Raw genomic sequence first — 24,144 nt, forward strand, 5'->3', positions numbered from 1 at the left:
AATTCTACAGGCAATGGCAGGCAACGAGAGGTGTAATTGTCAATTTGACACGAGACTGAGGTATTATTCAATGTTTCACACACATGAGCACCCAAGCATGTCCCAGACTCTAAATTCAGCTTCCTTAAAAGGAGAGGGCAGCAGCTGTGATGAAATGTGATGTTATGATACAGTATATGAGCTATGCCATGAACTCAATGATAGACACTTCACCAAACAGTTCCAGAGTTTGAAAAAAGGAAAGTTTGCTTTAATGGCAGAACTTTTGGGACTAACCTATTAACCTGTAGGTTGCACCAGAAAAACTTGAATCAGTGCTGAAATAATGCTAAGGAACGAAACCGAACCTTCTCTCTGGTTTGTTCGAATCATTGAAAAGGTTAAAGGGAGACAAAGCCATAGCTACAGCCAATCAATTGTCTGCTTCTCTGTCAGTGGGCATTTATCTTCTCTGAAAATGCTAGGGCACCACTGATCAGCCACGAAGCAGGTGTGAAAGTAATCTGGCCGGACGGTCACAAGAAACACTCTGCTATATTCATTACTGAACCAACTGTATTAAGTGGTGACATTAATGACCACAGCATTAACCTGACAAGTTCAATATATCAGCCTCCACACGAAGCTGGGGTCTGAAGCCATTAGTTTGCTCATTTCACAGGTGACAGAAAGTAAAAGCGATCTTTTTACGCAAGCTCGGCCAAGGACTGTTGGCCAAGTGATCAGCAGTGTGTAAATCATTCCTCTAAAGGTTCATAGGACAGTGGGAGAGGGAGAGCAGTGGGCCAGGTTTAGCCAAATCAAAAGGCAGATAAAACCAAACCCTGGCACAAACACCAGACTTTCAAAAGGAAAACAATCTTGTCTTTTTGGCTGGCTGCAACATGGGTCCTTGACATTCTGAACAGAAAATGCATGAGTCTTACGATGAAGGTGAAATCACAGCAGGCTCAAAGTTTGCAAATATATCCCTCGCAGAAGGCCAAATTGAAAATAAACATGCCAATTATAGAGAAAATGAATGACAAGCATGCAATCAGAGTACAAAGAAAAGGGAGACCTGCCTGAAAATTTCAAAAGGTTTCTGATTATTTATTTGTTACATTAGTATTCACTGGTATTTAGAAGTTTTGTCTTTTATTAATTTTATTTTATTGCCAAAGCCTTAAATATATTGACAAAACCAAGAAAGTTATGATTCTCTTTATAAGGAAAGTGTAAAATTATATAAATTAACACATTAATTACGTTTTTAAACATCAGCCCATAAGTAAAAGTCTCAGAGCAATTACTGGTTTTTATTTGAGCAGTGTCACATGTCCAAACCACAACTGCGTTTAGTCAGTTTATGTAAAGGCAATGTTTATGATTGTAATCAAAATTCATTATTAAATTCAGATGTTGTTTCCTCACCATTTGTTAGCTCTCCAGTCTATTTGTCTGCTGAAAACTGGTCTAATGTGTTTACAAAACCCTAGTGTCTGTAAATAAATTAAAAGGTCTTTAGTATGTTAGCGTTCTCTCTCTGTCTCTGCTCATGGGATGGAAAAGACATCTGCTTTTTTTTTTTTAAGTATGAACCAACAAGGGTCGATTTTCTTCTCAAACATACCATTCCACCTTAAAAGACACAGAGATCCTGAACATAAACCCAGAGAGAAATGCATTTCCCCACAGTCAAAGATGTCCCTTTAAAGCTGCAACAACATTTTAATTAATCTTCATATCTTCTAAATACTAATAAAACAAATAAATAATCAGGAACCTTTGAAATTTTCCAGCAGGTCTGCCCTTATTGCTTTAACTGCCTCATCTTAGTACTCTGAATGTACTCACCTAACCACTTCAGATAAATAAATCTAACAAAACAGCTTTATAGCAAGTTAAAAACTTGATGGCACAAACAGCAGCCTCGTTTATTGGGACATATATCATCAGTTTTAACAGCTGTACTAGAGAAAAGTGCCCCCATGGCTCTGAGCTGCTCTTAAAAATACCTAGCATTTTGAAAGATGTAAGACACTTGTCTCGCTCAGTTGGTGTGGATCTAACACTTAGGGCTCCAAGCCATATTTAAGGTCAAGGTGGCCTTAAGTGAGATGTAGTACTCCATCACAAATGCTGCAGTGTGCAGTTAAGAGGTGGACAAGTTGAGAGCAAAGGAAATATGTTTGTGCATATGTTCAATGAGCTAACGTAGCTTAGATATGTTTGGACTATAAGCAATAAACTTAGCTAAGTGAAATTGTTCAGGGCTCATATTTTCTTTGAAATTCTCAAGAATCAAACAGATTCATTTCTCTCAATGACAATTAGCTTTCAATAAACATTTTAATAAAGCATACATAATGACGTTCTAGGCTATTTATATTGTCCAAAAGTCTAAAATGAATGCAAATCACAATTGTCAAATGAAAATTAGAAGACTGTGATGATTTTTCATAGCAATAAAACAACTCTACTCATTCAAAAGGTGAAAGAACAGCCAATAAACCTAACATTCAACAACTGAAGGAAATACAGACTGGGGAAGTTCTATTGCCAGGCTGACGGGAGTAAAATAACATCAGGAAGTGAGAGAAGGGGAGAAGAAAGAGAAAATGAGACAAAGATATTTAAAAAAAACTACAGACAAAAAAAAAAAACAGTAGGAAGATGATGTGTGTGGACTTCACTGCTTTGTTTATCAACCGCTTCTTTTGGCATTTCACTAAAGGCCCTACTGGATTCTGAGACTCAACACAAACTGGCAATCATTTTCACCCTCATTTCAGCCTGCATTCTCTATTCGGGTCTGTATTTTAGTTTGTTTTAAAATGGTAGACCTAATGGAGACAACACTGTTAAAAACAAGTGGAAAAATACGGGTTGTGGACTACTATGGTCTCAGTGTAACATGCTTGTACTCTAATTGTATTGCAGGTAATAGCACCGAAGGAACTGACAGGGACACAGATCAGAGAGGGCAAGTTCAATATGTTGATGAGTTGGGTCTGAATCAGTAACATTTGAGTTAACATTTTTTTTCTACCCTCTATTGCACATTGTATGCCATTCACTAGAGTGGTTACAAGGGTACTTTGGAGTGATTCAATGAATTCCCAATGTCAGACTCAACAAACTACAAGCACCAATCTATTTCGGGCCTGTTCAATGACCACAAAGATCGAAGCCGAGGGGAGGCAGTGAGGTAAATGCTGCAAAACACATTGCACTCAAATACGAAAGCCAACAGCCCCCTCAATTACCCGCCTGAGCTCCCTGACCCCTGCCGTGCCAAAACAGTGCACCAAGAAAAAGCCACTTCCTTTCTGTAGGGAGCAATGACACCTGCAGTAAAGACCAAAAGCAAGGCCAATAAATCCATCAGCTGCAAGGCTACCAGGCATCCTAATGATTCTCCATCTCCATCTGCTTACTTTGATTTAGATTCACCAATGTAGAAGCCAGAGGCTAGAGCACAGATCATGGCAGCCGCTTCAAAAAAAAACGTTTAAAGGACGAGAGAAGCTGGGTCGGCAGGATAAGAGCTTGAGGGGGGGAATGACATGAGGAACCGAATAAGCACCATACATACTGTCCGTCTTCTGTTCTCACACCAGTAGTGAGAAAATCTACTGTGCTCCTGGCATGGATAAAAGGACTGAGCCCAGTTCTCTTTACTATTCCACATTTTCACTGTACTAAAAAACTTTAGAGCCTGAATTTATTATATATATATATATATATATATATATATATATATATATATATATATATATATATATATATATATATATTGGTGCCTTTGATGTCTTTGTTGACAATAATAACAAATAACAAACTATGAAAATTAGTTTATTACTTGTTTTTGAACATTTCTAAAACCACGCACCTTAACATTTTATCAACCAAGTAATCTATACTTGATAAAGGAACAGGGCATCACTGGAACTAGATATTTATTACTGACTGACCTATAAGGGTCTGACTGATAAAACGGTGCTGGAACAAATTCACAGCCTCATTTATTTTGAGTAACACCTCGCTCAGGTGTTGTGGCATTAATAATCCAGAGATTTTCTCTATTTTCATGTAAAGTTAAAAAAAAAGCTGCGCAGATGTAATTTACTCGTCAGAATGTCAGTAACGTGAGATGTGTCTGTGTATTTGCGTCATTATAGGAACAGACAAGATAACTGTTTGTTCGTTAAAAATATAATAGAAAACAAAAGGCTGGGTCACAGAAATATTCTCCAAACCTAAAGAAGAGATTGTGATAAATATTACCTCAACAACGTTCAGCACATTTCAACACATTTCTATTCGATGCTCCATTAAAACACTGAGCTGCACCGCGGTGGATGGTGGAGCTACAGAGCTGAAGCAGCACGAGTGTGTCCCAATTCAGCTTTATTGCATTTTCCCCAATTCCAATATGCCTCAGTTATGAACATATTTACCAGAGATCTTAGGTCATCTAAAACAGACTTGTCTATGTAAATTCTGACATTAGCAGAACATGTTTTAAAAGTGAAGCACTGCATGGAACTGCCTTGTAACCCATTCACTCATACCCTCACTTGTTCACATAAATACATATTTACCCCTGCTCCTCATGCGGGAGATACTCAGTGTATTACATCAAATACGCCCTTGTGTTCTTGTTTTTACACTGTAGATGATTTACAGACATCTCAGAATCTCATATCTAGCACTTCAAGAAGGACTAGAGTATTGTTTTCCTTTTCACAGAAAATGCCCAGTTACTATACAGCAAAACATGATTAAATCATTCTACTATACCTTTCTAATTATGCTATATGGTAGTGGTTAATCTGATATGCAAGGCCTCCAGTTCAGCTCCCAGTCCTTACTTTCATTAAGCTTTTCAGGTCATTCAACTAAAAACTAAGCAATGAAGTAAACAAATCCCATTCCATGACTTATTTAAATATGATATTAAAGAACAAAAATTAAAATCTAACACGTGTCTCTTTTTCACAGACATTACGCGTTAATCAACAAATCACTTAGAAATTAAATTGCTAAATTTTCACATTACAGGGAAATCTGACCAAGCAACACCTTGGAGTTGGTTGTGTAATGAAGACACTTGAGTGAATTACCTGCATCAGGGTCTGCTGCCTCCTCTTTGTCATGCTCCTCGTGCCATTGCATGGTGCGGTAGTAGCTTAGCATTACCTCCCACAATGCCTTGCAGAGGTCCGTCAAGCAGGGGATGTAGCTGTCTGGAGTGATGTGCTGGTGGGAGAGAGAAAAGAGCAGAAAGTCAGTTCAGTCCATCTTCAGTTACTTCAGCAGACTTCTCTTCTCCCTGTCCTCACGGACAAGACCATGAACAAGAGCAGAGAAATATATCTGCAGGAGATGAACTCTGTGACATTAAAGAATAAAAGAAAAATTTAAAAAGCGTGGTAGCACACAAAAAGAGGAAATTATTCTGAGATGCCTGTCTGCTTTATCGACCAAACTGAATAACTGAAAGGTTGTAATTTGAACGTTAGTTCAAGTGCGCGTAACTGTGGTGCTGTCTGACAACATACACTGGTGCTTTAATGTGAAAAATAGAGTGGAAAACACCTACATATTACCTCCTGAATAAAACATCTGTAAAATATAAACTCAAAAATAAACATACATATACTTCACTATACATCAAAAAGTATGGGAAATTGCATATTAGAAATGCCTATGGTATGGTCCTGGTTTTCCAGTGAAATGTCACAGGCAGAAGCATTTTGAATCTTTTAGATTATGTGTTGCCTTAAATCTCACAGCTGACATTTGAACATCAGTAAATCTAACCTCGATGGAGCTTGAATACACCAGAGATAATGAAAGGAGTTGCTGTGAGCCTGGATGAGCATTTACCCTGCATTCAATCTTTGAAAAACAAACAGAACCCAAACACATTCCTTGGAGTGCAAAAATTCTGAATTAATACCATAGAGACTGCAAGCAGTTCCTAATGGGGTCAACCACTGAAATTTAAAACTGTATTTCAAGTCAGAGAGGAGAGTATGCTCAAAGTAAAATGCACGACAATCCACCTTTGACCTTGGTGACCTCAGACTCTGGGAAAAATCTTACATGTTCCCACTTGGCGGGGCCAGTCTGTGGCCTGGGATGCCATACAAGCTTTGCTGAGTTCCAAGCTCAATATAGTCAGCTCATCCTTACACATCCATTCATCAGCGCTGTTGAGGACAACACTCCAAACATCCAGCCCTTTGTTGGAATTGATGAAGTGCACATGGAATGTCTGCCTGCACTGGAAGTCTGGGGCTCGTGAATTATAGCTGATCTGAGGCTGGGACTGCACATAGCAACTTGTCCCCTGCTGTGGAAAAGCTAATATTGTGCCGTAGACGCTCTATTTGCCTTTTGGGTCCAACCTGATCCAACACAGCATTTTTGAGCATGCCTAGGCTCAATAAATTAGACATATGTACAGACTTCCCAGCTCCACCGGCAAATTTTTACTCACTCTACTCTGAGATATTGCAACAAGTACACATGGAGTACTTATTATAAAATATGGCATTCAAAGAACATATATTAAGCAAAATTTCAACATGTGCAAAAAAAGCTATAAAAAATCTGAAGAACCACTATAAAAAACATTAGACATTAATGACCCCTTCATCTGTGGTGAACCCTTTGCAGTTCTTCTTCTGATTACATACTTCACAGCAGGCGCACTAAAATCTCATTCAGAGCTCACATAACTGTTATTCAGTCTTTTAAAAAAAAGGAATGAAAATAATCTCACACATTTTAAATATTTATGTACATTAACTATTGTACATCCTGAGCCTGAGTGGCTGAAATAAATCAAATTAAGGCCGAACTGTGCACAGTGACAACATTCAGAGGTGATTCATCACTTTTGGGAATTCCACAGCTGCACATAAACAGACTCCATGAATCCAGTTGGGTCACTATACTGGAAACTCCTAAAGATCTGGAGAGGGAAACCTAAAAGAACTACATATCATAATAGTGCAAAACTCAATTGTGAAATACATAAGAAATAACTTAAAGATGTACACCACTCATGTGAAGTCTGAGTGTTCCTTTACGCCTCAAGTAACTACTCAATTTGCCCGGTTGTCGGAGTGATTCTCAGAGAGTGTTATAGTGCACAGGGTCTGCAAAGCTGTAAAGCAGTTTAATCATATTGACACTGATGCTCTGATTAGTAGATAGGAGTTTGGCTCAAGAGAATGTCACATACCATGCAGAGGTGAGACGAAAGGAAATTACCCATCATAACTGCCAAGTCAGAACTACTGCCCTGTCGGTGGGGTCATTGCTGTGGCGTGGAGGTTTGTGCTGCCAGGCAACCGAGTTGGACATAAGGGGGTATGGAGTTGTTGAAGGTCAATATTGGGCTGTGTGATTTTGAGAAAGCCTGAGAGGAACATTACTTCCTGCAGGTGTTTAGAGAAGACATCGCAGGCACTAAGACCAGGGGTATTGCTCACACAGCAATCTGGACTACAAGATCGAAAGCAATCGTAAGACCACCTGGACCACAGTGGCCTGTAGAGGAAGCATGAAAGTTCTCGGAAATCCACCCCCACTGAGGTTACCTTAAAGCGCTTATGTTCATCTGCAGTGAAGAAGAAGCCCCCTGCCAAGCTTCTGCCTGCATTCTCTACCACAAATCTGCCAAGTGGAGGTTTGGCTGCTGAGGTCTAGGTGAAGGGATCTGGTTGTATATACAGCTGATTCATATGTATTTTAAGTCATAACTGTAGTGTTTTCCTGAAAGTGATGGAGAAAAAGAGAGGGGAAAAAAACCTAAATAGCTTTACTGCCGTCAGCAGTCCGGAGAAGTGCAGCGGCAGCACATTGGTGCAAGGCCTCCACCATCCTACCCAGCTTTCTTCAGAAGAATCTTTAATGCTTTAATGTAGTCCCAATGCAGACACAGAGCCAGGCAAAATTCAATATGATAGAATGCCCACTGCAGGTATCTCAGTGCTTAGAAGTATAATAACCTTAAACCTGTGAATGTTATTTAAACAGAAGCTTAAAAAAAACTAATTGGCGTTGTATCATAAAGGTTTAGTCAAAATAGCTGCAGCAACACAGGCTCCAACACACTTTTAATGCAAAATAGAGATGCAAAAGTGATCAGAAGGATATTCAACAGCATTAGTATAGCATGCAGGAAGGGGTGCAACAGAAGTGGTATAGCAGGAAGTGTTTGTTCTGAAATTTAAAACTGTGCTAAGTAACTAAGCAACAATGGCTCCATCACCTGTGCTACACATTTCAACAGCATCAGTCAGCTATGCTACACAATTCCATATTTATTATTAGCAAGTATTCTGCACCTACTACAAACGAGTAGGTGCAGAAAATGCTGCCATTTTATTCATTCATCTGTTCATTCATTTATCATTATTTTTAATACAACTGACAATTTCTTCTCCAATATATCTGTGACTGAAAGTCTGTCTTGCATTCAAACTTAGGGCTCACCATCGAAAGATGTAGTAGGCTGTAATGTAACTCTTAAGTTGAACTGAAGGTGCCTGGAGTATTGCACACAAAAGATGAAAAAAAATGTTGTCCAAAATTGTTATTCCAAATGCAATCATCGAGTCTAAAAGCATCTCCCTATATGAAAATGGTGTTTTGTTTGTATTATATACATACAATCCCATACAATCTCCAGGCATGTGTATTTTTTGTAAACAATATCCACCTATCAAAAACTAATCAAATGATGGAGTAATTTGTAAACTTTTGACTTATAGAACATCAAATCATGCCCAGATTAAATCACTGAAGTTTATTTTGATACTAATTTAACTTGCATCACAGACTAAGGTAATGTACAGTGAGAGTCAAAAGTCTCAGGCACCGTTATTTTAGAAACAAAAGGGAAAATGACATATTTGAATACCCCAGCAGGTAATGGGTGGGGGGTGGGGGGGGGGGCAATCTTTTAGAAGATTGTCCAGAACATGGCTGCCATCATAAAAGCCACATTATTGGATTAAAGGTGCTCCTCTAGCATATCAAAGATTTGCAGAATTTTCTCAGAAATTGACTGCTGCAATCAGATTTGCAATATCTCGTGTGTTCCTTACAGGTAACTGAAGATAGAATTGACATGATACTAATGTCCATTGAGGGTTTTCGTCACTCCAATACCTCACATTCTGGCTTTTGACCTCAACACTGACATAAAAATTGGCTTTGTCACTGAACAGAGTGCCCAATGCAAATGCGGGATCCTGTTAATGTTGGTCTAACGTCCAGGTTCAGAACTCGACACATCAGAGGATGACCCTGATAGACAGTTTCTGCCGCAGCTAGATCTTGAGGGAGTGCCACTTACTGGAATGAAGAACTAGTTTTTCCGAAAATGACTGAGAGTTGCAACTGTGCTGTGTGATATTGGTGGTCTTCTTCGGTGTAATTTGTGGAAGTCTGCAGCTATGAAATGGCAGCTGTGTTCCCCGGACATCACAATAACCTTAATCCTCTCTTCTTTTATCAATTCCATCTTCAGTTAGCTGTGACAAACTACAAAACCTTTGAATTTCTGTGTTGATAACCTTTGAACCACGAGAGATATTGCAAATCTGATTGTGGCAATCGATTTCTGAGACAATTCTGGTCTTCTTTCATATGCGATATGACCACCTTCCCATTGGAAAACTTGCAGTTGATCCAATATGTTGGCTTTCAAGATGGTGGTCATGTTCCTGACAGCCTAAAACATAGGCCCCCACAGGCCTTACTTGCAGAGGTATTCAGATATGTCATTTTTTTCTTATGTTTCTGAAAAAAAAAAGGGTGCTCTGAGACGTTTGACTCACCCTACTGTGTATGAATATGCATTCTATAGCATTTATAATCTTCAAGAGAGAGGACCACAAGCCAAATAGTGAAAGTGCATTTACATCACTCCTCTTTACAGAGGGACAGTTACTAAAGATGGGCTGCACTGCTAAGTTAGAAACCAGTAAAGATTTTCTGATGAGCCCCTTTAACCTTCAACTGTGTCCTATGCCTTCCAGCACAGAGGAAAGCAGCCTTAATCAACACATTACCATGAACTGCACCGTCTAATTCTTCACAGCGTGATCATGCAAGGGATGGCATTTCTTAAAACGTGCCCTGAACCTGAGCTCTAATTTAAACCCTGTGACCTCCGATTTAAAAACGGCAGATACCATGTGGTTAACACACAGACTTGTGTATGGTGTCCAGTGTCCCTAGAGCAGCTCTTTAAGTTATGAATGTCTAATCGTGTCCAGACGGAAAGAGGGTATGGCCTGGAGTGTGCAACGACTACACGTCCTTCTGATGAGACGGCACAGCGAGTCTCTCCCACGAGCTGGGGCTCATTCATGCTGCATCTTAATGATGCAGCTCGCATGTCCTCACTTATTCGCAGACGTCAATGCAGCCCCTCGCTAAGCTAATGGAGAGAATTAATCAAATGTTCTCTATTCTTCCTGTGTCAAACTCGCCCTGCTCATGGGTAGTGGTGTTCATATCAGGGGTCAGCCAGCAACATCCAAGAAATGTATTCCAAAATGTGATGAAACAAGCAGACCCAAATCTGTAAACACTTTACAACTCAAGTTGCGTCAGACAGACCTGGGGAAAGCTAGTGTTCCTTTCACAGTTTCTGAGGCCTTGGGACCCTGCTGTGGTGGGCTATAAAGAAAAATAAACTAATTCCTTTTACAGACCAACTCCTTATTATGACCACATGTTTTGCATTGCGGATCCCAGGATCAACACATAATACACTCCAGCCAAAACAATGAATCTGTAAGTATAAATAAGGTGCCAGTAAAATATGTTGCTATGAAATCTTTATCAAATTTATGTACTTAAACAAGTTACGGCCCCTGACCCCTCACTCAAAACCAGCTACAGAGTTAGCTACAGAGGACTTAATAGATTATTGATAGCATTAAGCTAATGCAACATGCCTTAAAAAAGAGATTTGTCTGTGTCAAAATTCATTTTAAAGTTAGTTTAAAAAATACTGAGCTGACAGGAGCGCCCTATTTATTGCGATATATACTGATATTATTGTCCAAGCCTAGGTGTATAACACTAATAATTAATAAAACAGGCCTAACTATAATGCACCATCACAATATTTAAATCATCTAAAACACACATGTAATTTTGGATAAAATATTATCCCCAAAAAGGAGTAAGAATTATTGATGCAAATGTTTTGCAGCACTTTTTCCTCAGTGGAACTCAATGAATGCAGAGACCAATAAATTACAATGAATTACGTTTCAAACTACACTTTTTTTTTTTTTTTATATTTTGAGTTATAGTCATATGTTACTCAAAAACACTTTAAACCTTTTTAAACCATACATAAATTCTAAACTAATATATACAAACCGGATTCCAAAAAAAGTTGGGACACTAAACAAATTGTGAATAAAAACTGAATGCAATGATGCGGAGATGGCAAATGTCAATATTTTATTCGTAATAGAACATAGATGACAGATCAAAAGTTTAATCTGAGTAAATGTAACATTTTAAAGGAAAAATATGTTGATTCAAACTTTCACAGTGTCAACAAATCCCAAAAAAGTTGGGACAAGTAGCAATAAGTGGCTGGAAAAAGGAAATTGAGCATATAACGAACAGCTGGAAGACCATTTAACACTAATTAGGTCAATTGACTGGGTATAAAAAGGGCTTTTCATGGTGTCTGTCTCTCTGAAGCCAAGATGGTAAGAGGATCACCAATTCCACCATTGTTGGGCAGAAAGATAGTGCAGAAATACCAGAATGGTGTTACCTAGCGTAAAATAGCAAAGACTTTTAAGTTATCATCATCGACCGTGCATAACATCATCAAAAGATTCGGAGAACCTGGAACAATTGCTGTGCGTAAAGGTCAAGGCCGTAAAACTCTACTGGATGCTCGTGATCTCCGGGCCCTTAAACGTCACTGCAACTCAAACAGGAATGCCACTGTCAAGGAAATAACAGAATGGGCTCAGGAATACTTCCAGAAAGCATTGTCAATAAACACAATCCACTGTGCCATCCGCTGTTGCCAGCTGAAACTCTACAGTGCAAAGAGGAAGCCATTTCTAAGAAAGCTCCACCAGCTCAGACGTTTGCACTGGGCCAGGGGTCTTTTAAAATGGAGTGTGGCAAAATGGAAGACTGTTCTGTGGTCAGATGGGTCACGATTTGAAGTTCTTTATGGAACACTGGGACGCCATGTCATCCGGACCAGAGAATAACTTGGGATAACCCAAGTTGTTATCAACGCTCCGTTCAGAAGCCTGCATCACTGATGGTATGGGGTTGCATGAGTGCTTGTGGCATGGGCAGCTTGCATGTCTGGAAAGGCATGTGTTCAGGTTCTAGAACAACATATGCCCCCATCTAGACGTCATCTCTTTCAGGGAAGACCCTGCATTTTTCAACAAGATAATGCCAGACCACACTCTGCAGCAATCACAGCATCATGGCTACGTAGGAGAAGGATCCGGGTACTGAAATGTCCAGCCTGCAGTCCGGATCTTTCACCTATAGAGAACATTTGGTGCATCATAAAGAGGAAGGTGCGACAAAGAAGGCCCAAGATGATTGAACAGTTAGAGGCCTGTATTAGACCTGAATGGGAGAGCATTGCTATTTCTAAACTTGAGAAACTGGTCTCCTCTGTCCCCAGACGTCTGTTGAGAGTTGTAAGAAGGCAGTGGTAAAAAATGGCCTTGTCCCAACTTTTTGGGAATTTGTTGACACCATGAAATTTTGAAACAACATATTTTTCCCTTAAAATGATACATTCTCTCAGTTTAAACTTTTGATCTGTGATTTGTGTTCTATTTTGAATAAAATATTAGATGTTGGCACCTCCACATCATTGCATTCAGTTTTTATTCACAATTTGTTTAGTGTCCCAACTTTTTTGGAATCCGGTTTGTATATTGGAAAATGTCATTTCATGAGTGTTGCCCTGTGAAGGATTAGCGGCCTCTCCAGGGTGTGTTTCCCCCTTGCGCCCAGTGATTCCGGATAGGCTTCGGACCCACCGCAACCCTGAATTGGATAAGCGGTTACAGACAATGAATTAATGAGCGGATTTTACGAGTCCAATAATTCAATGCCATGCTTAAGTACAATTACTATTAAGTACCCAGAATGTAGCTAAAATAATGGAACATTCAAAAAATATATTCAGAAATTACCTTCAGGTTATGGGCATAAAAATAATAGGCAGACCTGGAGTGTTAAGGTCAAATTCAAGAAGTATCACCAATGGTGCAATTGATTTATGCCTGTCTGCATATAAGAATAAATTGTGTTGTGATATGTCACAGCAGGATGTGCTGAAAAAACAAACTATCTTTAAAACAACGTGGAAGGCAAAGAGGCTGATCTAAACCTGTATTAGATCTATAAAAGAAAAACCCACACAAAAAAGTACAAAAGTTGTGAAGTTCGGAGTTAAACCTAGACATGATCAAAGTAAAAGAAAATAAGCGGCAGGCATGGCACAAAGCAGCAAATTAATCTGGTAATATCAAACAGACACGAGTCATGAAAACCTTTATGAGTGTGTACAGTTCCCTGAGGCTGGCAGCTGATGCTTTCCACCAGGGCTCCTCATTAGCTGAGCCCCACTGAATAGAACCTGTTTAATTGAACTCACCTGGTGAGAAGATATCCAGGATTTAAACGCCTGACTTAGGAAGCCTCATTTGGGGTAGGCCTCTACAGAGAGCTGAGTGTCTTTCTTCCACAAAGGCTCATAGAAATATGAGCTTTAAAGGGAAAATAGAGTCCCACAAAGAATTTAATACAGAATTAGAGAACACAAAAAAGTGTTCTTTATTCTCTCATTCATAAACTTTAAAAGCTGCATTCTCTGAATGTTTGGGCCTGGTGTTCAGTTTGAGTTGTGCATGCTATTTTGCTTCATACTTCTCTATTGTGCACTTCTCTGTCTATGTGAGCCTCTATATATTATGTAAATGACCCATTTACTGCATTAGTTCCCCTTAGGGCCAAAATAAAACAAGCAATGTTATCAAGAGGCCAGAATCTAGCTGTAAAATAACAACACCTCTGTTGGAATGAGGAAAAACACAGCAGGGTGTGGAGGCACAGTCACATAAGAATTGGGGTCATTGTATAACAAAGGCCCCATAGGAGCACATTTTCATATAGAAGACTCAATAAAGTCCATGAAGAGAGCTCTACATTAGTGTAATGGAATAATTCAGATACAGTAAAGTTAAACAGCATAGTGATGACAATTGTACTGAAGTGACATAATTAGGTCTCAGAGATTTGTCATTTTGGAGGCAATAAACAGATGTTTCAGTGAATCAGCAAGGTCTACAGCAGAGGCAGCAGAGCTGTTCCGCCTCCTCAGCTTCAGTCAGTCACGCACTGGCCAAGCTGAGCGCTGGACAGGAGGGTGGACGAGAGGTCTGCGGAAAGAGGGCTGCGAGTAGGGTAATGACGCTTTCATGCAAAATTCATGCGCTGCTCTGCATTATGAAGTGACCTTTGGGGAATTCCAGTTACGTCAAATTTTAATTCTCACGTCTGGGTTCAGGGGTCAGCGCTAAAGTGATTGCCATTAGCATAGCTCTCGTCGTGTTTATTTTATGACAGCCACCATGGGAAAGGCTGATTGAATCTAGGGAGCCTGACACCCAGTACTTTCTTTCCTGAATGCCTATGATGACCACGATTCCCCTCAGACCTGAGACTTTAAGGTACAACTCAAATGAGAAGAGTTTTGGGTTTTTCTTTTTTTTGGTCCTGAATAGAACAAATGGTCTCAAAAGGCATTTAAAAAGAAAACTGAAATGAGCAGTAGGCCTTCCTCATCTGAAACAATAAAGCCTCTTTATTCCTTTTTAAATCTTTAGATCTCAAAACAATCTGCCAGTGGAGAAGAATAATGAGATTTTATTGCCCAAGCTGACACATCAAGCTGTGTGTGTTTTAGCAGATATGCGATATTGGTTCCACAGGATGAGCTACTTCATTCCTAAGAGCCCCATAAGTATAGGCACCATGGCACAATCAGTCATGTATATGATTGGAGAATGATGCCTAGAATCAATACAGTAAAGGGACTGTCTGAGTGTCAAGGTATTCAACCGAGCACTGAGATGAGTTGATGGTGCATTAATCAGTGCACAATAACCTTTATGCCAGCCTAGAAAGCAGCATCACGTCACACTATTATAGTCCCTGAGGTGACACAACCAATCAATTACCATTTTGCAGAAAACTAATTTAGGCATTATGAAAAATCTATTTTGCTCTAGTTTATATTATTTTGAAACCATGTATACAGGTGCTGGTCATAAAATTAGAATATTATTAAAAAGTTGATTTATTTCAGTAATTCCATTCAGAAAGTGAAACTTGTATATTATATATATATGTATATTCATTACACACAGACTGATATTTCAAGCATTTATTTCTTTTAATTTGATGATTATAACTGACAACTAATGAAAACCCCAAATTCAGTAGATCAGAAAATTAGAATATTACTCAAGACCAATACAAAAGAAGAATTTTTAGAAATACTGGCCAACTGAAAAATATGAACATGAAAAGTATTAGCATGTACAGCACTCAATACTTAGTTGGGGCTCTTTTTACCTGAATTACTGCAGCAATGTGGTGTGGCATGAAGTCAAACAATCTGTGGCACTGCTCAGGTGTTATGAGAGCCCAGGTTGCTCTGATAGTGGCCTTCAACTCTTCTGCATTGTTGAGTCTGGCGTAATGCATCTTCCACTTCACAATACCCCATAGATAAGATCAGGCGAGTTTGCTGGCCAATTAAGAACAGGGATACCATGGTCCTTAAACCAGGTACTGGTAGTTTTGGCACTGGAAAATGAAATCTTCATCTCCATAAAGTTGGTCAGTAGCAGGAAGCATGAAGTGCTCTAAAACTTCCTGGTAGATGGCTGCTTTGACTTTGGACCTCAGAAAACACAGTGGATCAACACCAGCAGATGACATGGTGCTCCAAACCATCACTGACTGTGGAAACTTTACATTGGACCTCAAGCAACGTGGATTCTGTGCCTCTCTTCCTCCAGACTCTGGGACCTTGATTTCCAAAGGAAATGCAAAATTTACTTTCATCAGAGAACATAACTTTGGACCACTCAGCAGCAGTCTCTTGTTCAAGAGTGGCTTGACACAAGGAATGCAACAGCTGATGTCCTGCATACGTCTGTCCGTGGTAGTTCTTGAAGCACTGACTCCAGCTGCAGTCCAGTCTTTGTGAATCTCCCCCACATTTTTGAATGGGTTTTGTTTCACAATCCTCTCCAGGGTGCAGTTATTCCTACACTTTTTTCTACCACATCTTTCCCTTCCCCTTGCCTCTTTATTATTGTGCTTGGACACAGAGCTCTGTGAACAGCCAGTCTCTTTAATAATGAACTTTTGTGCCTTGCCCTGCTTTATGAACCTGTATTTATAAAATAACAAAAATCACTGAATCCCAAGAGCAGAAAAAAAGTGTTTACACTGAATAATGGCTGGATTAGGAAAACCAAACTTGTATTTAGAGTCATCTCTTCTTCCTGTGCTTACACTCTTCCCACCTCAGTCAGGTCTGACCAATCAGTGGTGAGAATATTCTCATGTGTTTCTGTGCGCTTGGAATTTTTCAGTGTTTGAAAACAAACCCAACCAAAGGGAAACACTCAAAGATTAAAAGCTTCCTAACGAATTTGGAGCAGAACAAATGAACTATAGGTGTGAAAACACCCTTAGTTTGTTTGTGCTGGTACGAGTGGATCAGACACAGCACTGCTGCTGGAGTTTTTAAACCCCTCAGTGTCACTGTTAAACTGCTATGATCTACCAACCAAAAACATCCAGAAAACCGTCCTGTGTCCACTGATGAAAGACTAGAGGACGACCAACACAAACTGTAGCAGCAAATGAGTATAGTCAATGGAGCTGATAAAATGGACAGCGAGTGTAGATACAAGGTAGGTGTTCCTAATCCACTGCTCAGTGTATATTTCAAAAAAGCTAAAGAACTTCATTATTGATTTCTATAACCTTCCATTTGAGGCATTTTTGACTGCTGTTCCTGAACCCGAACATCAGTGGGTGGTTTAGCAGGGCTCATTTTATTGAAATCTTTTTTGGCACAGCATTATAATAAGTCCAGGTGTAGGCCTCAACCTATGCCAAATATCTGCTCTCTTCTGCCAGTACCAGGATGTGAAGAGAACTCCTACTCACTGTTCAGATTTACTTTGCCAAGAACAGCATGGATTAAGACCTCATAATCTGCACTCACAGGCTGCTGTTCAGCTCTTAAAGGTTTGAGACTTTAAACACACCCTACTTGTTTTTGACAATAGCAGTTGTTCTTTTACATTCTTTCTATATTTGTGCTATAAAGCTTTACAGCAGGACTGCAAGAATTGGAACCATTTCAGTGCATCCAAATTACCAATTAATTATGGTGGGCTGACCCAACCAGTGCTTGAAGCTTTGTAGGAGGCTGACACATCTTAATATCACTCCAGTGCTGCACCACCTACTGGCTGACAATATCCAAACCCAGCCAAGATAAATTTGTTTGCTATATATCAATATGTAATAAAATGGTCTGATGGGGACAACTGCTATTTTGTGATGCATAGCCGTCTTTCTGACTAATGCAAATGAGATTTTCACAGGCCGGGCTAAAGAGCTGCTCTGACTGCCTTCAGAGCAGAAAGAGCCACTGAGGTGATTCGCCAGGACTCCATTCCTGCATATTAACACAAATTAATTGCTCTGAGACTTGCTCATGAATGAGATTGCCTTCCCCTTCCACAGAGCAACGTGTCATTGCTTCTTTCTCTCGGAGTGGGCTTGCCACTGTAACTAGACAAATGTGCCATCCCTTAAGAGGGAAAATAGCACATTTTCCGCTTGTCAGAAGCACAAAAGATGAAGGAGCTTAGCCTGATCTTAATGCTTGACTAAAGCCAAAGGTTTTTAGGGACTCTCAGAGATTATCTTTAACATTAGCTGCAAATTTGAAATGGCATAATCCTGCCTGGGTTCACACATCCACTGCCACAGAACCAACCCTTCTTCATGAACCATGTCTGTCATTTTTCTTGGAAATCATAATCACAATGGGCTTGTTATTCAAGATAAGCAATTCAAAACTAAGCGTGCATGTGGAAATCTCCTTAATCAAGTAAATAAAATAATACACGGACATCTCTGACATCTCTCTTAAAGAAGAATTCATTATTTCACCTTGTTTCAAGAAAAGATGAGCAGTGTTTCCTGTAGGTCAAGTGCTACATCCTGAGGTTGAGAGCTTAAAATAATAACTGCAAATACTAAATCAATAAAAAGGGAAAAAAAAACCTCTTGATGATTTTTCTCATTAAAATAAATGTGACATACTTGCATTGCATTTCACCTTTAGAACCCTATACACTGTATCCCATTCAAGCGAGAAGGCCTGCAAGTGGCTGGATATGTACTGCTCTGTAAAGTTAAAGTTGGTTTCGAATTGTCAGACTCTCTGTGACTGAGACTATAAAGTATGCATCCTAGCTAAAGCTAAAATAACTGGCTAACATAACTTAAATAGGATTTTCACCTTCAGTGTTGGATCTAACTAAAAATGATCTGAACCATCTTCACTTACCTGAGCCACTCTTCAGTCCCACAGACAATATTCCCTGTTACTACACATCCTTGTGAAGCTCAAGGTATCTGGCTGTGAAACTACCTTTAACACAATATTCTTTTGTTATATCATCTGTGAACAGGACTGTGACAGTTGATGTGGCCTAGGTTGGTCACGGAGAAAATGGAAGTGTGTGCAGGATCTTACCGTGCAGAGATCCTTATACTGCATTTTCTGGAACTTGGTATCAGCATTGCCAGCACACAGTTCTACATATCCCAACACCACCTGGAACACGGTGTTGTGAATAGCCTGGGTGAAGTGCATGTGAAGCTGATCCATGGCAGTCTAAGAGGAAGTGGGGAGAGGGGGAGAGGGAGGGAACGCATTTAGTTAATCTTCCATCAGATAAAAAGTTTTAGAAATATCTACTGTAGAAAAGCATAATTACCCTAAAGAACTATTAAAGTTTTTAATACAATAACCAAGGTTTTAATGAACACAGATTTGTTCAGTTAATGTTATCTGCTGGGTACATTCTCTTCCACAGTAACAAAGCAAGAAAATCTCTTTTACAATCTCTCTCTTGCCTGCTCTGTATCTTTCTTTCCCATACAAATCCCCTGCATTACCACGCTTCTCTTTATATACGGTTTTCTCATCATGCTAGATACTTTTTCAGACAATGCCAACGTCCCTCAACAGCTCCACAATCAGTAAGAAACAACTACACCTCAGACAAAAAACACAAAACATCCCCAAAGTCAAACCCATACACACATTCACAAGGCTAGATCTCAACAGGTGCCAGTCTAACAGACGCTGAAAATTGAAAGCGATAGCTCTTCACGTTCTCTGAGGGGAAGCTGACCCATGCTGGGGATCCTGCTGGCTGCTCACAGGGTGCCATAGTGAGCACAGTCTAGTTCAGCCCACATGTTTTAAGGAGATGAATCATTGAAGAACAACAGAGTCTACTGTGCTACTGGCCCACCGGGGAGAGCCAGCACTTTTTTAAGCTTAATTATATTCCTCTCCCAACACAACCCTGGAAAAATCCTCCCCCCAGCTCCCTGCTAGATTCAATCAAAAAACAGCTATCAAGAGCTCTGCCTCTTCTTGTAGGTTTGTGCATCTAATTCACAGATGGAGAGAAAATTCTGATTAGTCGGGGGACAAGGACTGACTTTTCTGATTAGTGATTTTACGTCATTCGTTAAGAGTAAAGATCTTCAGAAACTCACTAATAGAAGCCAATGATGACACCTGCACCAAGGCACAAAAACAGAAATTGACGGGTGCTCATTAATACACCAAGGCAGGAGGAACAATCCATTAGTAGTATTAAAAATGCAAGAATAACAGAAACAACCATCAAAATGGGGGTACAAAGAGTCTTCACATTCATTACGCTAATTGCAAAGTACACACACAAGTCTGAACATTTTAAAGAACTTTTAATTTTTTAAGAACTTTTAAATGAATGACATGCCCTGGTTCAGGGTTTACACCTGATGAGCTTTTAGCACTGACAGCAGAGGGTAAAAATGCATTCTGTGAAACACTCAGGCTCTTAACCAGAAATCCTGAAAGGAAAAGGGAGGTTATGGTGCACAGGCTTGTGTCAACAGCAAACTCCAGCCTAATGTCCACTTCCACAGAGTGCAGCACAAGCCTCGAGGACTGTTTTTCTAAAGTCCATCATACACACAGCTGGTGCTTAAGCAGCCACTGTCATGTCCTCTGCCTATGTCTGCATGTCACTTAATGGCTGTCGGGTATCTCCACTAGCATCTATCATCCATCATCCACCTGTCAAGGGATCTTGCAGAGAAAGGCAGACTAGTAGCAGCAGCAGCATCATCATCATCTCACTGAAAAACAACCAAGGCTTGAAAACCTCTGACTTTACAACATTTTGAGGTAATTATTATTCCTAGCAATGAATTCAAAAGCAACTGGATTAGGCCCTCAAGGCCAGTAATGGGTCTTGTGGACTCTGTTTAAAAAACAAGTGACTTAGCGGCCATTCAAAACCTTTGAGCCGTGGCCTTAAGGTTAGAGAAGTGAGCTTGAGGCCAGAAGGTCACCAGTTCAATTCCTGAGACTGGCAAAAATAAAATTCATTCATGGCTGGAGTGCCCTTGAGCAAGGCACCTAACCCCCAAACTGCTCCGTTTGGGTGTGTTCACTGCCCCTGGTGTTTGTAAAGAATTGCTCACTAGTGTGTCTTTGCGTCTCCACTACCACGGATGGGTCAAATGCAGAAAAGCAATTTCCCCAAGGGGATCAATAAAGGTATTCCTTCTTCTCCCTCTCCTCTTTCAGACTCATTAAAGGATCATTAGTTCCATTGCTATCAATGGGGAAAATGACACCACAACTGAAAAGTACTCCAAAATAACACTATAAGTTAAATGTATCGTTATAATTAGAAATTATGTCCTTAAATGAACACAGATGAATTATCACCCTCAAATCGACACATAACCGAACACTGAAGCTCTTTAATCAACAGCTCAAATCAGAATCAGCTTAATTTATTCTCCAGAGTTTCATGGCCAGACCAGGATGAACAGCGCTGGACAAGCTCTGAAGATAGTAGATGTAGATAGTAGAAAACATGAACATGAACAAGTGAATGAATGAATGAAAGAAACCATAACAGTACAACTAGGAATGCAGAATGATATCTGAGTCATACTGGTATTAGAAGGTAATTGCTTAAAAACTATGAATATATTTATTGTAGTCTGGAGGAGCTCAGTGCTTGGGTCACACGGATTCTCAGGTATCTCACGGATTTACTGCATTTGAGATCCCACAGAATTTTTAAGCATCTCTGTAATATTTCAAGATTTTATATATTTCTCAAATTTTTCATTCTGGGGAGCCCCTATTATTACAGTATAAGCACATTTTAATATGTAAATCACCTCATTAAGTAACAGGTCTGTAAAGAACAAAAGCTTTGAACGCCAGCAGAGGAGCCTTGGATGTCTTCCCATCCTCGTACTTTCCTCATATCAGAAGGGTTTGTGATCATAGAAGCATGTCCTAGATAGATTCCTGAGACATGTGGATGTTTAATCCTCAGGATCAATAATAGGGCAGCTACAGAGGGGGACAGGGCTGCGTTCACGCACTGCTGAACTGCTGCTAGACGGGCTTCAGTGATGACTGAGCTTTAGCCTGGGATTCGGATTCCAATCCTGTCTTTGTGTGACTTTGTTGATGGAGGGATAGGAAGGCTCTTCCCTGCTGGCTGATAATGTTATGCAAATGAATGACTCATCTTAGCAGATTGACAGAGAGTGGCACTGTGGGGGAAGAAGAGGAGGATGTTGAGATGAACACACTGTTTTGGATGAGCTCTGATGACTCACTCACCTGCGTCTTGCCCAGAAGCGTGTATGCCAGCTGAACTTTGGTGTAGTGCGAGACGTCAAAGTGCTTGCAGGTTTTGGACAGAGCCACATCCAGCTGCTCCTGCGCAGTCAAGGAATAATAATTGCTTGCATTAGAATACACTGCCATACTGAAGACTGTCTAGCCAGAAATAGCCAGTGTTAAAATTAGACCCAAACTAAGGGCAGAAAAAATTTTAACCAAAAAAAATCAGTCAAAAACTGTAGTAAAGTGGGTTGAGGATAGGACTACAAAATGGTGATAAGAAAGAAGGTTAAAATGCCATGATATTAGTAATTGATGTTAAGAGGAGCTTATTTCTAAGGCAGAGGAGTTAAAATTAACCATAATTTTGAAAACTATTTTTATACTATTTTGGTGCTACCTACAAACACACTATAAGTAACTTAACCATACTGAGATTCAATCAGGTCTAAGAAATTAACTTTCATTCAAAACGTGATGTCAACAAATACTTCATCTCAACTTTGAATTTACTTTATATAATGTAAGAAATGTTGATAAAAATCTGGCATTGTTAACTTATTAAAAATAATTATTTGGGACATTTATCAGATTACATGCTTGTCACTATAGCACAAAGCACTAGAAAATACAGAACAGAAGCAGAGAGCAATAGAGTGAGACAGAGCAAGTGTGTGTGTGTTTGAGTGAGTGAGCATGAGAGAGAGAATGAAAAGACTGATTCACGTAAAAGGCTGGCCTTTAATTTAATGTCTCCCAGGACCCTCCTTACAAATTCACACATGTCACAGACAGACGGCACTGCTGTGGAAATGCGTGTGTGTGTCTGTACGTGCTGTGGAGTGTGAGCTCTCATATGCTTCCACACAGTCCCACACTCCTCAGAGACAGCAGTTTATTTGGGGGGAAGCAGTCCATCTGCCTCTGAGCTGCAGGGACAATACTGGCTCATACACGCGCACACACAGACACACATGCACCCTGAGCATTGTTCTGAGACTGATAATGTGTGTTTAATATGTACTTTCCACTCTCTACGATAACCTAATTGCGTAGATACAAACACATAAGTAGAGTAATCTGTTCTAGTGTTTTTCCATCAACACATTCTGTCCATTGGCTTTTACCATGGGTTTACCTTTTTCTTCCTTTTTATTAGCCATATTTCTCCTCAGTTTTACTCAGATCCACATACAGTGTGGCTTCCACTGAGACATGTGAAGAGTACCACCACTTCTTTATGAACTGTTGCAGATGAAATATAGCTGTTCCACAGGTTCAATTTAAGTTCAACATGTTTGGAGATGAATCCTAAAGCTATGTTTTTTAGCTTAAAGATATTTGCCCTAGCTCTTTGTGAAGGAAGAGAGAGGGGCGTAAACCACCCACAGAGACCTGCTGTGCTTTTTTTTATATTTATTTATTTATTTATTTTTAAGTACCAGACACACAAAGATGACTGTTTATAAAAATATACAGATATTTCCAATCAATATGAGATGTACTTAATAAAAGCATTATGTTTAGGTGACACTGGGTTACTCTACTAGCTAAAATATCTTTCTTGAATTAATCTGAGTGCATTTCTAACTTACAGCAATAGTTTTCTTAATAAACACATTTCATCTAATTCCATTTGTCCCCACATAGGTACACACACCTAAAATAAAACTTCCACTTAATGTATGATTATTAAGAACAGATTAGTTTATAAGTAATTCTAAGCACAACTTCACAGACCAGGTCTCTTGACTGAGTGACTGACAAAAATCATTAGAGGGAGCCAGCCCCTTAGGCTAGAACTTTGAACAAGTGCCTAGGAGCTACAACAGCAAATTAATGTTTTAAAGATTTTTGGTATTCTGGCTTGTCCCTAAAGCGAAGATACAAAACATACCTCTATTTGTTCCAGGGTGTCTTGCAGCTTTGAGTTCAATTCACTGGGGAGAAAAGACATTTCAAAGTCAATTTAGCTGTGACAGCAATGAAAAACCTTGCCCCCAAAGCCTGACAGGGACCAAAAACATCTTGAGTAGCATGCTACTGAGAGATTTAGCTGCGTTTCTGCC

The 24,144-nt window shown here is 39.7% G+C and overlaps 1 protein-coding gene across 3 annotated transcripts in view; it reads right to left on the reverse strand.

The window, feature by feature from the left end:
- The window catches only part of vps50 (VPS50 EARP/GARPII complex subunit), a 153,606-nt gene that overhangs the window by 80,996 nt on the left and 48,466 nt on the right, over positions 1-24,144 (reverse strand). For all 3 annotated transcript variants that reach the window (XM_066674752.1, XM_066674751.1, XM_066674753.1), the window contains exons 10-13: positions 23,973-24,015; positions 22,073-22,171; positions 18,890-19,030; positions 5,109-5,244 (exon numbers count right to left, since the gene is read on the reverse strand). In XM_066674752.1, the coding sequence (XP_066530849.1) occupies positions 5,109-5,244; positions 18,890-19,030; positions 22,073-22,171; positions 23,973-24,015 (419 nt within the window). The remainder of the gene's footprint in view (positions 1-5,108; positions 5,245-18,889; positions 19,031-22,072; positions 22,172-23,972; positions 24,016-24,144) is intronic.

This window comes from Hoplias malabaricus, chromosome 6 (genome assembly GCF_029633855.1).
Source record: "Hoplias malabaricus isolate fHopMal1 chromosome 6, fHopMal1.hap1, whole genome shotgun sequence".
In the NCBI taxonomy this organism is placed as follows: Eukaryota; Metazoa; Chordata; class Actinopteri; order Characiformes; family Erythrinidae; genus Hoplias; species Hoplias malabaricus.